The sequence below is a fragment of the Pseudorasbora parva genome, chromosome 1, assembly GCF_024679245.1.
Source record: "Pseudorasbora parva isolate DD20220531a chromosome 1, ASM2467924v1, whole genome shotgun sequence".
Lineage (NCBI taxonomy): Eukaryota > Metazoa > Chordata > Actinopteri > Cypriniformes > Gobionidae > Pseudorasbora > Pseudorasbora parva.
Window position 1 is genome coordinate 64370641 of NC_090172.1, and position 15000 is coordinate 64385640.

The 15000-nt window shown below is 43.1% G+C and overlaps 1 protein-coding gene across 5 annotated transcripts in view; it reads right to left on the bottom strand.

Annotated features, from left to right (window-relative positions):
* The window catches only part of arhgef11 (Rho guanine nucleotide exchange factor (GEF) 11), a 57555-nt gene that overhangs the window by 10800 nt on the left and 31755 nt on the right, over positions 1–15000 (bottom strand). For all 5 annotated transcript variants that reach the window (XM_067447571.1, XM_067447572.1, XM_067447569.1 and 2 more), the window contains 11 exons: positions 12868–13008; positions 10160–10236; positions 9945–10070; positions 9746–9863; positions 8481–8659; positions 8310–8385; positions 5799–5981; positions 5625–5706; positions 4432–4509; positions 4321–4355; positions 2668–2829 (listed from right to left, as the gene is read on the bottom strand). In XM_067447571.1, the coding sequence (XP_067303672.1) occupies positions 2668–2829; positions 4321–4355; positions 4432–4509; positions 5625–5706; positions 5799–5981; positions 8310–8385; positions 8481–8659; positions 9746–9863; positions 9945–10070; positions 10160–10236; positions 12868–13008 (1257 nt within the window). The remainder of the gene's footprint in view (positions 1–2667; positions 2830–4320; positions 4356–4431; positions 4510–5624; positions 5707–5798; positions 5982–8309; positions 8386–8480; positions 8660–9745; positions 9864–9944; positions 10071–10159; positions 10237–12867; positions 13009–15000) is intronic.

The window sequence follows — 15000 nt, forward strand, 5'->3', positions numbered from 1 at the left end:
CCTAAAACCGTGAGCCTAAAACCGTGAGCCTAAAACCGTGAGCCTGAAACCGTGAGCCTAAAACCGTGAGCCTAAAACCGTGAGCCTGAAACCGTGACCCTGAAACCGTGAGCCTAAAACCGTGAGCCTAAAACCGTGAGCCTAAAACCGTGAGCCTAAAACCGTGAGCCTGAAACCGTGACCCTGAAACCGTGAGCCTAAAACCGTGAGCCTAAAACCGTGAGCCTGAAACCGTGAGCCTGAAACCGTGACCCTGAAACCGTGAGCCTAAAACCGCGAGCCTAAAACCGTGAGCCTAAAACCGTGAGCCTAAAACCGTGAGCCTGAAACCGTGACCCTGAAACCGTGAGCCTAAAACCGTGAGCCTAAAACCGTGAGCCTAAAACCGTGAGCCTAAAACCGTGAGCCTAAAACCGTGAGCCTAAAACCGTGAGCCTAAAACCGTGAGCCTAAAACCGTGAGCCTAAAACCGTGAGCCTAAAACCGTGACCTTAAAACCGTGAGCCTAAAACCGTGAGCCTAAAACCGTGAGCCTAAAACCGTGAGCCTGAAACCGTGAGCCTAAAACCGTGAGCCTAAAACCGTGAGCCTGAAACCGTGACCCTGAAACCGTGAGCCTAAAACCGTGAGCCTAAAACCGTGAGCCTAAAACCGTGAGCCTGAAACCGTGAGCCTGAAACCGTGACCCTGAAACCGTGAGCCTAAAACCGTGAGCCTGAAACCGTGAGCCTGAAACCGTGACCCTGAAACCGTGAGCCTAAAACCGTGAGCCTAAAACCGTGAGCCTAAAACCGTGAGCCTGAAACCGTGAGCCTGAAACCGTGACCCTGAAACCGTGAGCCTGAAACCGTGAGCCTAAAACCGTGAGCCTAAAACCGTGAGCCTAAAACCGTGAGCCTAAAACCGTGAGCCTAAAACCGTGAGCCTAAAACCGTGAGCCTAAAACCGTGACCTTAAAACCGTGAGCCTAAAACCGTGAGCCTAAAACCGTGAGCCTAAAACCGTGACCTTAAAACCGTGAGCCTAAAACCGTGACCCTGAAACCGTGACCCTGAAACCGTGACCCTGAAACCGTGAGCCTAAAACCGTGAGCCTAAAACCGTGAGCCTAAAACCGTGAGCCTAAAACCGTGAGCCTAAAACCGTGAGCCTAAAACCGTGAGCCTAAAACCGTGACCTTAAAACCGTGAGCCTAAAACCGTGAGCCTAAAACCGTGAGCCTAAAACCGTGAGCCTAAAACCGTGAGCCTAAAACCGTGAGCCTAAAACCGTGAGCCTAAAACCGTGAGCCTAAAACCGTGAGCCTAAAACCGTGAGCCTAAAACCGTGACCTTAAAACCGTGAGCCTAAAACCGTGAGCCTAAAACCGTGAGCCTAAAACCGTGACCCTGAAACCGTGACCCTGAAACCGTGACCCTGAAACCGTGAGCCTGAAACCGTGAGCCTAAAACCGTGAGCCTAAAACCATGAGCCTGAAACCGTGAGCCTGAAACCGTGAGCCTAAAACCGTGACCCTAAAACCGTGACCCTAAAACCGTGACCCTGAAACCGTGAGCCTGAAACCGTGAGCCTAAAACCGTGAGCCTGAAACCGTGAGCCTAAAACCGTGACCCTAAAACCGTGACCCTAAAACCGTGACCCTAAAACCGTGACCCTAAAACCGTGAGCCTAAAACCGTGAGCCTAAAACCGTGACCCTAAAACCGTGACCCTAAAACCGTGACCCTAAAACCGTGACCCTAAAACCGTGAGCCTAAAACCGTGACCCTAAAACCGTGACCCTAAAACCGTGACCCTGAAACCGTGAGCCTGAAACCGTGAGCCTAAAACCGTGACCCTAAAACCGTGAGCCTGAAACCGTGAGCCTGAAACCGTGAGCCTGAAACCGTGACCCTGAAACCGTGAGCCTGAAACCGTGAGCCTGAAACCGTGAGCCTGAAACCGTGAGCCTGAAACCGTGAGCCTGAAACCGTGAGCCTGAAACCGTGAGCCTAAAACCGTGAGCCTGAAACCGTGACCCGAGCCGAACCGTGTGTTTGGTGAACCGTGCCACCCCTAATCTGCTCCTACAACACAATCATCCGCTGCAGTTTTCATCCATTTGATTTATTGTTTTTGGTACTTATTTAAAAGAAATTGTTTAAACAGACTGAGAGTGCTTTTATTGTTTCTGGTTGTTTTGTTCATTTATTGTGGTTATTTATTTAAAATGTTTTCCCTTTTTAGTGTTAAATAGTCTTTAGAAATTAAAGTTTATTGATCTTTGGAAAGATGTACCTGCATTATTATGCCATTATCATTATTTTAGATGAAAATGGTCTCAGAACAACAATTTTATTGTTTATCGCAATAATTTCTTAGCCAATTTATCGTCCAGCAAAATGTGTTATCGTGACAGCAGGCCTAGTGGAGACAGCGGTGTGGAATAAAGGGAGAATAGAAGAAAAATATGCCGTTTAAAAACAAAAAAAAAAACTATTAAGACATGTTATACTGCGCCCCATAAACACAACCAAACCTAGAAAAACAACACTGAACCACCGCTTTAAAAACTCTTGCTCCAGGATCCGTTTAGGCACCGGCACCGGTGTAAAAGTACCGGTTTGGCACCGGAATCATAATAACCCAATCGATACCCAACCCTAGTTGCGGCGCTGATGTTCGCTCACCGTCCTGAAGAGCAGCTTCTGCGACTCCTGATTTAGTTTGGAGGAAGCCGTCCCCGTCCTCGCGACCGCTGGCTTCTGATTGGCCGGTGGGGGTCAGAGGGCATTCGTCATCACTGGCTGAATCCCTCTCCAGAGACACGGACGACTCCGACAGAGACACGTCTACAGCACAGCCGGAAAACAACACACACGCTTTAAACACACATTCATGAGCAAAACATAAACATGTACATTCAGCTGGAAAGAGTATAAATCCTCACATAGACCCATAATATTAATTTGTACCTGTGCTCTTCCTACTTATATAACAACTTAACAAGGAGGAAATATACTGATTGTTATCAGTTTGCAGTGCATAAGTTATGAATTATATATAGATTAATCCTTATTAAAGGTACTGAAGTTATTTACTCAAGAGTAGAGCATATTTAGTGAGCAATTATTTTAGTTCTTTACATAGCCATTATAAGTGGTTACTGTCACTTTAAAAGATCTTCCACTGTCGCGGATGTGGGATGCTCAGTTACAAAACGCGTGACTGTCCCCCACCTGCTCCTCTTCAGAAAATTAAATGTGCTGTCCCATTGATCACGGTGTTTACACGAGGGTTTGGGTTTTTTGGCAGGAGTGCCTTCCGTCTCTATCGTTACGCCCATCATCCGTCTCTGTTTTGTTTTTTCCCCGCGTTGTCACTCGTCATCTGACCTCACACACTAGCTTCGCGATAACGGCCACTATACTACTGCAGATGGCAGTTATCGTGAGGCTAGTTACACAGCTCAGATTGGAAATGTTTTTGTATTATCATTTTTTAATAACGCACGTTAAAATACGGGATATTTACAGGAAAATACGAATACGGGAGGAGGGCGGGACTGGTAAAATACGGGACGTTCCCGGCCAAAACGAGATACTTGACAAGTATGGCTATACCTTAACTTATAAATAGGCCCATTACAGCAAGCTGAGCCTTGGATAAAACAACTCTGTACCGTGAATAATATCGTTCCCATCAACGATACATAATCGTCACGTTTTTATATAGTGTTGTTTAACGATATATATTTTGTTACACCCCTATCAGATATTGTCTGTTTATTAGTGCTTATAATGCCTTATTCTGCATGAGCATATTCTGCATGCCTTGATCTAAACCGCTGCCTTACTAACTATTAATAAGACGTAATGAGGAGTTAATGGAGAAAATAAGTCACAGCTAATAGTGAGAATTGGACCCTAAACTACAGTCTGACCAAACTTTTATGAAGAAAATCGCATTTTCTAAAATCCACAGACAGTCTTATTGATAAATAATAACACTCCTGATCGTATTGTGTCAAATGACCAAATATTCATATTTATTTGTTGTTATTAAATTGTATTATATACACCCCTTTACAGTCTCTTCTGCTCACCAAAGCTGCAGTTATGCGATCAAACCCACAGTAAAATCAGTGAAATATTTATTTAAATGTATAATACCAGTTCTCTGTGTGAATATAGTAAAGTGTGATTTATTCCTGTGATCAAAGCTGAATGTATCATCATTACTCCAGTCTTCAGTGTCCCATGATCCTTTACTCTAACATGATGCTCAAGACACATCTATGATCATTATCGGTGTTAAACGAAGCCCTCATCGGTCGCTCTTACCTATCTGATTGGCAGAGGAGGCCACACCTGAGGACCTGAAAGAGAGCAGACACAGTGTGATCAGCGAGTGCCGCGGTCGGCTGTGGTCTTCAGTGTGTGTCTGAGCCGTACCGTGCCGGAGACTCTGGTTTGGCTGATCCCGATCCTTGAATGGCGGAAGCGATCGTCTTTTCCAGCTGGCCTTTCCACCTGAGACACCAGAGCAGCCGAACATCGATTAAAGAGAATATCAAGACTTATTAATAAACCCAGCTCTCAAAATCATCAGCATATGAGCATCACTATCTCACGAATGGGTAAATATACGCCGTATAGGAGCATGGTCAGCTATTTCAGCCTTTTGTACTTCCCGGGATGTGAACAAATGCCTTTAAAATACAAATATTCCTTGTATTTGTTCAATAAATATGAAATTCATAAAAGCTGTTTGCAAATTTTGATAAAAGAACCAAGGTTATTATTGTAGCTAAAACCTTAAAAAACATTGTTAATTGAAATAAAGCTAAAATAAAATATTAATATAATTATTAATATAATTAATAATAATATTATCTTGGCAATTAACTGAAATGAGTTTAAGTTAAAGCACTAAAATTATTAGAAATTAATTATTAATTATGTATTAAACGGAAATGAGTTATTAGAAAATAAAATTATTAGCTGGAAATATATAGAAACTAAAATGAATTAAAAATGAAACTGAAATAAAAATACATTAAACCTATACAGCAATATTAAAAAAAATTGTGTTTGATGTTGTTATTGTTAGATAAAACCTAATCATTAGATCTAAATCATTAAAATAAAGCTAAAATAAAGTATTAATATAATATGATATAATATAATATAATATAATATAATATATTATAATATGATATGATATGATATATGATATAATATAATATAATATAATATAATATAATATAATATAATATAATATAATATAATATAATATAATAACTATAATATAATTAATATAATAATATCTTGGCAATATACTGAAATTATTTAAAGCATTAAAACTATTAGCTGGAAATATATAGAAACTAAAACGAATAAAACATTAAAATACATTACACACCAATACAGCAATATTTAAAAAAAATTAAATAAAAAATAAAGCAAATTCAAAACACCATAATAAAACTAAAATAGCACTAGAAAAGTGTGTAACACTTTTAAATGTGTATTTGTAAAACCGGCCCATTGCCCATAATGACAGCAGGAATGAATCATGCTCCCTGATAGGCTGCAACCCTGTCAATCAAACACCAGCAGCCAATGAGTGATGAGCAGCGACTCACGTGTTCTTCTCTGAGGACGTCCCGGCCACCAGCTCATAGATCTGTCTCTCTGACGTGCTGATCACATACAGCGCCTTATTATCTGATAAAAGACAGAAGACACTTCATGAAACGCGTCTCTATATCCTCTGGCTAGCACGTTTTCACTGTTAAACATGAGGTTTGAACTCTGACCTGTCGCGACTGATCGGACGAGGGCGGAGTCGAGGCGCACGATTGGGCAGAACGGTGCTTTGAGGTCTGTGGCTCCGCCCACGACTCCGCCCAGCGAGCGTGACGGACAGCGCAGGACGAGCCGCTCATCTGGACCCTTCTGGAGCAGCACCAGCAGATCTGAGAGCAGCAGCGCCTGGATCTCTGACACACACACACACACACACACACACACACACACACACACACACACACACACTTTATAATATATATTTTATAACTCAGAACAGAGTTCAGTCCATGTCTTAAAGGACAACTCCGGTAAGAAATGAGAGCAAAACAAACAGACATGCTTAGAGAACGCACACAAACCCTGCTGCTCCTCACGACACACTGATTTATTAGACACGAACCGACTTTTGGGCAGGCTTTAGCTACTGTCCTTGGAAAATAGCTGGCAGCACTGATCCCCGCAGGCGCTAATGAGGATCTATATGTATATCTATGATCGCGCCGTTTTTTGACCTCACCAGACGGAAGTAACAGCCGATGGGAACACTCGATGAGATTCATCTGGATATGAGGTAAAAAATTACAAATACTCTCGTGTTTCTCACAGAAACCGATCGGTTGGAAGACATCAGTGTATCGTGAGGAGCAGCAGGGTTTGTGTGCGTTCTCTAAGCATGTTTGTATGTTTTGCTCTCATAGACTTGTCCATTCACCCCATTATAGCACACCCAGCACAGCAACGGTTGAGTTAAAAATCTTCATTTGTGTTCTCCTGAAGAAACACACACACCTACATGTTTGATGCACTGGGGGTCAGCAGATAAACACCACATTTACATTTTTGGGTGAACTATCCCTTTAAGGACTAGTCTTCATAATCACTGTGCCGCTCAGGCCTGCTCATCTCATATACACACACGCGATTTTACTTTCGCTTTAGACATGACCGACTGCGTTTATATGTGTTAACATTGTGTGTGTTTAACAGTATTAGCGCAGTAAGATAACTTAGGCCGTGTGTCCACGAAAGCGTGTTGAGCCAGCAGTAAACGCTAGGCGCTCTGCTGAAAACGCATCTCTGTGAGCGCTTGAGAGCGTTTTGGCAGACAGTGTTTTTTCTCCTCAGTTGAGACTCTTTGCTTGTTATGATACGGAAAATCCGCAGAAGTGTTTCTAATTTCACAGGTAGTTTGTTTCTGTATTGCTTCGATATAAAAACTGCAGATACAGTGTAAAGTATTTGCTCTGGCTGTTGTTTTAAATCATTTTGTGCCGTTATTATTGCTTGTTGTCATCTGATGACGACACGCAGAATGTGGCGGTTGGTCTGTGTTGTGTTTGTCCCGCCCCTCCTCCACTGTGATTGGACGGCTGGGTGAAGAGTGACAGTGATGAGCGCTGCGTTTTACTCAAAGTTGAACATTAGTAAATCAGTAAAAAATGCTGAACGCTTGAGCGTGAAATGCTCGCTCAGCGCCTCGGTGCGCTCCAGGCGCTCTAAAAACGCGGCGCTCCCATTGAAAACAATTTAAAACGCCAGCCAGCAGCGTGAAAAAACACTTTGGTGGACACACGGCCTTAGCCCAGTAATCACGTGTGTCTGACAGCCCGCTGTAAAACGTGACTGAAAGGTTTAAGAGGCAAGGCTTTAAAACACAGCTAACGCCCCTAACTTTAGTGCATATGATGGATATTTGCTCATATCAGCGCATAGACTCACAGGCTCACTCAAAATGAGCCGAAATAAACTGAGAGGAATTAAATGAACCCCCCCCCAATGAAAAAAGGCAATTCACCAGCGTGTATTCAACCGTGAATGACGTACCGAACGGTTCAATATTATATTGAGAATTGTGACGTCCCTAGTGTGTACGTTAATGAGATTTTTTTTAACTTAAATTAATGTGATATTTTCCCCCATCTAGCGGTGTAAAGGTATATGACCATCCAGTGAATAATAGTCTCTGTTCCTCTCAATTCTGATTGCGCTTTAACTCCTACGGTGGCTGATTTAGTCCAAGATTAACATGGCAATCCCCCTCTTCACATTCGACACGGTGCCATCGAGTGTTAAACGTGAAAGGCGAAGCTTGAATTTACGGGTATGCCCCTCTTTGGCTACTGTACTTTCAAGATGGAGGGGAAACATGGCGACCGGCATTCAAACCCCTCACCCGTATGTATTTTCAATGGTATATTATTAACTTACGAGAATACTTTATTACTGGAAAGAAGTAAATATACATTAATGAGCACATATATTTTTAAGCAGATATAAGTGTTTTAGATAAGAATAAACTAAAAAAAGTTTAGTCTTAGCTACACAGTGTAGCTTTAAATGATTTTAGCAAATGGCTTCAATATAACAGAGTGAACATTGTAAGGGTCTGAATAGTTTCCGTTCCCACTGTTTATAACCTGTACATTTAAAGTCAACTTTGAAAAGAAACTGCCTTCACGCATCTGTCCATGAGGAGTGTGGCCTGCAGTGATCTGGACTGTGGTTAGCGTGTGCTTTACCGATGGCTTTGTCTTTGCTGACTTTCCAGGTGAGCGGCCCCTCGTGGATCATCCTCTTGGTGCTGAGATCCAGGTTCTGTGTGTGGACGAGAGACGGCATGAGGAACGCTGTGTGTGGGTAATGAGGTTATCGTGGGTAATGAGGCGTAGTGTGTGTGGAGGACGCTTCACCTTGAACTGCGCTGCGACGGGATTGGCCAGTCTCTCCAGCGGCGTGAGGTCCAGCCTGCGCTGGTATTGGCTGAGCCGGTGCCGGTGCTCCGTCTCCCTGACGTCCTCATTAACGGCCTGCAGTATCCCACGGCAACACACCTGCGCTCTCTGCAGCGGCTGCAGGTCCGGGGAGGACGCTACACACACACACACACACACACACACACACACACAGTCTATTTGATGATGCTGTGTGTGTGTGTGTGTGTGTGTGTGTGTTTCACTCACTCTTGGTGTATTTGATGATGCTGTGTGTGTGTGTGTGTGTGTGTGTGTGTGTTTCACTCACTCTTGGTGTATTTGATGATGCTGTGTGTGTGTGTGTGTGTGTGTGTGTGTGTGTTTCACTCACTCTTGGTGTATTTGATGATGCTGTGTGTGTGTGTGTGTGTGTGTGTGTGTGTGTGTGTGTGTGTGTTTCACTCACTCTTGGTGTATTTGATGACGCTGTGTGTGTGTGTGTGTGTGTGTGTGTGTGTGTGTGTTTCACTCACTCTCGGTGTATTTGATGCTGTGTGTGTGTTTCACTCATTCTCTGTGTATTTGATGCTGTGTGTGTGTTTCACTCACTCTCGGTGTATTTGATGCTGTGTGTGTGTTTCACTCACTCTCGGTGTATTTGATGCTGTGTGTGTGTTTCACTCATTCTCTGTGTATTTGATGCTGTGTGTGTGTTTCACTCATTCTCTGTGTATTTGATGCTGTGTGTGTGTTTCACTCACTCTCGGTGTATTTGATGATGTTGTGTGTGTGTGCGTGTGTGTGTGTGTGTGTGTGTTTCACTCACTCTCGGTGTATTTGATGATGCTGTGTGTGTGTGTGTGTGTGTGTGTGTGTGTGTGTGTGTGTGTGTGTGTTCCACTCACTCTCGGTGTATTTGATGATGCTGTGTGTGTGTGTGTGTGTGTGTGTGTGTGTGTGTGTGTTTCACTCACTCTCGGTGTATTTGATGCTGTGTGTGTGTTTCACTCACTCTCGGTGTATTTGATGCTGTTGTGTGTGTGTGCGTGTGTGTGTGTGTGTGTGTGTTTCACTTACTCTCGGTGTATTTGATGATGCTGTGTGTGTGTGTGTGTGTTTGTTCCACTCACTCTCGGTGTATTTGATGATGCTGTGTGTGTGTGTGTGTGGGTGTGTGTGTGTGTGTGTTTCACTCACTCTCGGTGTATTTGATGATGCTGTGTGTGTGTGTGTGTGTGTGTGTGTGTGTGTGTTTCACTCACTCTCGGTGTATTTGATGATGTTGTCCAGCAGAAGGGGATATTTGGTCAAGCGCTGCATCTCAGACACCAGCAGGTCTTTGAGCTGTAATCGGCGGCAGTGAGGACTGGCCTCGCATTCCTGACAAACACCACAGCATGTCAGTGTGTGTGTGTGTGTTTGTGTGTGTGTGAGACGTGGAGAAGCAGCTGCGTGTGTTACCTGTATGAGGTGTGTGAAGCGAGGGTCTTTGCGCTGCTTGTTCTTGATGAGCTCCAGCGCTTGGCTCTGCTGACTGCACAGCTGAGACACCTGCTCCTCAAACTGATCTCCAGCCTCTCCCTCGAACTAACACACACACACACACACACACACACGCTGCATGTCTTATATTCGTCACAAGCGAAAGCATCATATGTAAGGAAGGAGAGACTCACTCTGGCCAGCATGATGTCTCCGATGCCCTGAACGATTGCCGATTCTCTACGCTTCCTCATGGACTCACACAAGCTCGCTGGGATAGGAAAACAACATTAGGACACCAAGCACAAAGTCAAAATTATAGTTTTTAATTCGATTATGCTGTTTGCATTGCTTCATGGGATTGTAGTTCAAGAGAATGAGTTCAGTGCATCCGGAAAGTGTTCACGGCGCTACACTTTTCCCACATTTTGTTATGTTACAGCATTATTCCAAAATGTATTAAATTCATTATTTTCACAGCCTTTGCCATGACACTCATAACTGAGCTCAGACGCTCCTTTTTAATGATCATCCTTGAGAGCTTTCTACTACTTGACTGGAGTCCATCTGTGGTAAATTCAGCTGATTGGATATGGTTTGGAAAGGCACACTCCTGTCTAAATTAGGTTCCACAGTCAACAGTGCATGTCGGAGCAGAAACCAAGCCATGAAGTCCAAGGAGTTGTCTGTAGACCTCAGAGACAGGATTATATCAAGGCAGAGATCTGGGGAAGGGTACAGAAACCAGGGTATATGCAGAAATCCTGAAGTTAATTTCAAGACCTTTTTAAGACTTTTTAAAGACCTTCTCAAAATATTTTAAGACCTCATCGCACTTCAAGTTCTAATCGTCAACAAACCTTTAATAAACAGTTGTAGTCGAATGTAGACTTAAAATCTCTATCGTAGGCCAATTTTGTATTGCTTACATTGCATCTCTGTTTCGCAACGTATGGAGGGCGACAGATCACCTAACTGCGCATTTCGCAAAATACATGACGCCACCCGTAGACAGCGCGCGCCAGGGATGGAAATTAACTTTTTTCAAAGTCTACCACTCAATGTTTTTATCAGCCACTTTTTTGTTTTTAACTGACAATGTGTAACTGCATGTGAAAATTAATACTACAAGCTCTACAATACTTAAGCAGTTTATTTAATCTCAAGTCTCAATGAAATACTGACATTTTCACGATGATTTGTGGTCTTTTATGGCTTCCAGTTTTATGGTTTTTAGTCCCAACAATGAAACTATTCGTTTTGGCATCTTTGAAGCGTGTTGACAACATACCGAGCAGAACATTGTCAGTAGGGACGCACCGAAATCACTTCTTGGCCGAAACCAAAAAAGAAGAAACAAAAGCCGAAAACCGAAAAATAAAATTCAAACTAAAATGTTTAACTCGACCTCACTCATGTGTACATTAAATAATAATGCACAGGCCTACTGGCCTGCAGAAAGGTGCAGAAATTGAATAAAGTAATCAAATGTAAAATAACTGCATATTTAACTGTTTAAATGAGAGATTAATCCTTATTAAACTTACAAAAGCTATTCAATCAAGAGCATTGTTTAATGTCAAACTAAATATAAGGACATCCCTCAGGCAGCAGTAAAGGCTACTGCGCCTTTAAGACCTGAGGCAGGGATATGCTCGTCTTTCTCGACTATATATACTGTACTATACAGTTCACTCAAGGCATATTCAGACTATGTCTGCTAGGATACTCATCAAGATGGACATGTTGACATACTTCTTGTGTGAGTTTGTCCGTTTAAGCCCAAAACTGGAATGAGAACTCAATATTTGCGCGCGATATGTGAGACTCGCGCGCGCTCTCGGATGATGCACAGCGTCAGATCTTCTCTCAGCGCGCGTGCGAGTCTCACAGCGCGTCTTCACGCGAGTGATGACGGGGAAACCGACTGGTTATATGCGCACATACGGCAGCACTCGCATGCATTGAACAAAGTTTACAAAGAGGTGAAACAGCTCGGTAAGTGAAGCGAGTTTACCCGCCACAACTCAAAATCAGCCGCATTTGGCTGGTGGCGGTGCTAATTTCCATCCCTGGGGCGCGCGCTCCGAGCCGATCTCAGACTGAGCGCCCCGTCGTTTTTTAATACTTATGGGGATGAAAAGAAATATATTCATAAATACTTTTTGGAGTCAAACTCTTTTGACAAAGCTTGAACAAAATACTTTCAAAATTTAAGACTTTATAAAGCCGTGATAAGACTTTTTAATACTTTATAAGGGTCTTAATTTTCCCAAAATTGATTTATCACCTTTTAAGACTTTTCAAGACCCCGCGGATACCCTGGAAACATTTCTAGAGCATTGAAGGTCCCAATGAGCACAGTGGCCTCCATCATCCCTACATGGAAGAAGTTTGCAGCCACCAGGACTCTTTCTAGAGCTGCTATCCGGCCAAACTGAAGGATCAGGGGAGAAGGGCCTTAAAGTATTGAGCAAAGGCTGTGAATACTTATGTCCGTGATTTTTTTTCCACGGATTTCATTTTAATAAATTTGCAAAGATTTCAAACAAACTTCTTTCATGTTGTCATTATGAGGTATTGTTTGCAGAATGTAGTGGAAAATAATGGTTTTAATCCATTTTGGATTAATGCTTTAAGATAATAAAATGTGTGTGTGTGTGTGTGTGGGGGGGGGGGGGGGGGGGGGGGAGAGAGAGAGTAAAGTGCTGTGAATACTTTCCAGATGCATTACCTTTGTGTTTTTGTCCAATTTCCAAATAATTTTTTGCTACAAATCTGAGTTTGTGAAGTTATGATACACCTAGTATCTTGTTGTCTTGGTTCATAGCTTTTAACATTTAACACAAAATGACAGCAAAAGTGCCCCAGCGATCAGCGGTGGAGTCGTACAAACACTGACCGTGTAGTTCGTACACCTGACGCAGGTTGAGGAAGATACAGGACAGCTCCTCCGGACTCAGGACGCTCTGCATCTTCTGATAAAACACCTGGTCCAGAACTCTCAGCGTCCGCAGGTGAGACGCCTCTGTGGTGAACAGCTCTACGGGACCAACACACACCAGATATTAGGACATGTCAGGACAAGCAAACGGCTTCAGGAACCCATCTAATACAGCTCAACTACACACTTAATGAAAAGGGTGTGTGTGTGTAGAGTGTGTATGCTTATATCATATTAGTATCACATTTCTTGGCATCAACACATCTCAGTAAAGTTGGGACAAGGCCATGTTTACCCCTGTGTGTCATCCCCTCTTCTTTTAATAACAGTCTGCAAATGCTGGGGACTGAGGAGACAAGTTGCTCAAGTTTAGGAATATGAATGTTGTCCCATTCTTGTCTATTACAGGCTTCTAGTTGCTCAGCTGTCTTAGGTCTTCTTTGTCGCATCTTCCTCTTTATGATGCACTAAATGTTTTCTAATGGTGAAAGATCTGGACTGCGGGCTGGCCATTTCAGTGCCGGATCCTTCTTCTACGCAGCCATGATGTTGTAATTGATGCAGTGTGTGCTCTGGCAGTGTCATGTTGGAAAATGCAAGGTCTTCCCTGAAAGAGACGCCGTCTGGATGGGAGCATAATTGTGCTTGGCCTTGGATATACCTTTCAGCATTGATGGTGCTTTTCCAGATGTGTAAGCTGCCCATGCCACACACACTCATGCCGCCCCATACGGTCAGAGATGCAGCTTCTGGACTGAGCACTGATGATAACTTGGGTTGTCCTTGTCCTCTTTAGTCCGGATGTGATGCAGTGCCGTCTAAGGGCCTGAAGATATGGTTTTCTGGTCTTGACCCTTACGCTCAGAGATTGTTCCAGATTCTCTGAATCTTTGGATGATATTAGTCACTGTAGATGATAACTTCAAAAACAATTTTTCTCTGAGAAACTCCTTTCTGATATCGCTCTACTATGTTTCGCCGCAGTATTGGGGGAATTGGTGATCCTCTGCCCATCTTGACTCCTGAGAGACACCGCCACTCTGAGAGGCTCTTTTATACCCAATCATGTCGCCAATTGACCTAATAAGCTGCAGATTGGTCCTTCAGCTGTTCCTTATATGTACATTTGACTTTTCCGGCCTCTTATTTCTACCTGTCCCAACTTTTTTGGAATGTGTAGCTCTCATGAAATGCAAAATGAGCCAATATTTGGCTTGACATTTCAAAATATCTCACTTTCAGCATTTGATATGTTATCTATATTCTATTGTGAATAAAATATAGGTTTGAGATATTTGTAAATTATTGCATTCTTTTATTCAAAATTTGTAGTGACGCTTTTATCCAAAGCGACTTACATTGCATTTTAAGGTACACATTTCCCACATTTTTTGTCAATTCTTGCTTTCCCTGGAATCGAGCCCATGACCTTGGTGTTGCTAGCGCCACGCTCTACTGGTTGAGCAACAGGAAAGAATCGGGTTTGTAGTTTATAAAGTTATAAATATGGATATTTTCCATACAGAAACGCACGGCGCCTGGAGCCGAATGGATCACTTCGAATAGGTGCCGTATAACACACACACAAACAGTGTCTATTTTCAGGGTGTGAGTGTAATGTGTGTGTCAGTTCTCACAGTCACTGAGTTTTGTCGTGATGTGTGTGGGTTACAAAGCCCTATAAATGTTAAACTATAAACACACTGCAGTCTGAGGCTCAAGGCCATCTGAGATCATAAATGACTTCTTTGATTGGCATGGTTTTCATACACGTATCATCTTAAAACAGCCGTCCCGTCTCGGCCTCAGAGCGACTGGACGGGCATGTCTGGGACTGTCAGGAAAGCTCATTCCTCTGCCGGAGGAGAAACGCTGCTCATTTCACTCACAGCCACACCTGACACAGCAATCCCAAAGGAAAAATAACCCTGGGCTGGTTATTAATTAGAGGAAGTATAGATATTTCACACTAAACATCTGTGAACGCACCGTTTGCTTTCTTATTAACACATTCACAGGCTTAAGTCACGTATCACAGATGTTTAGCACCTACTGCTGGTCAGGCTGTGTTTTACACAACGCACAAATTTA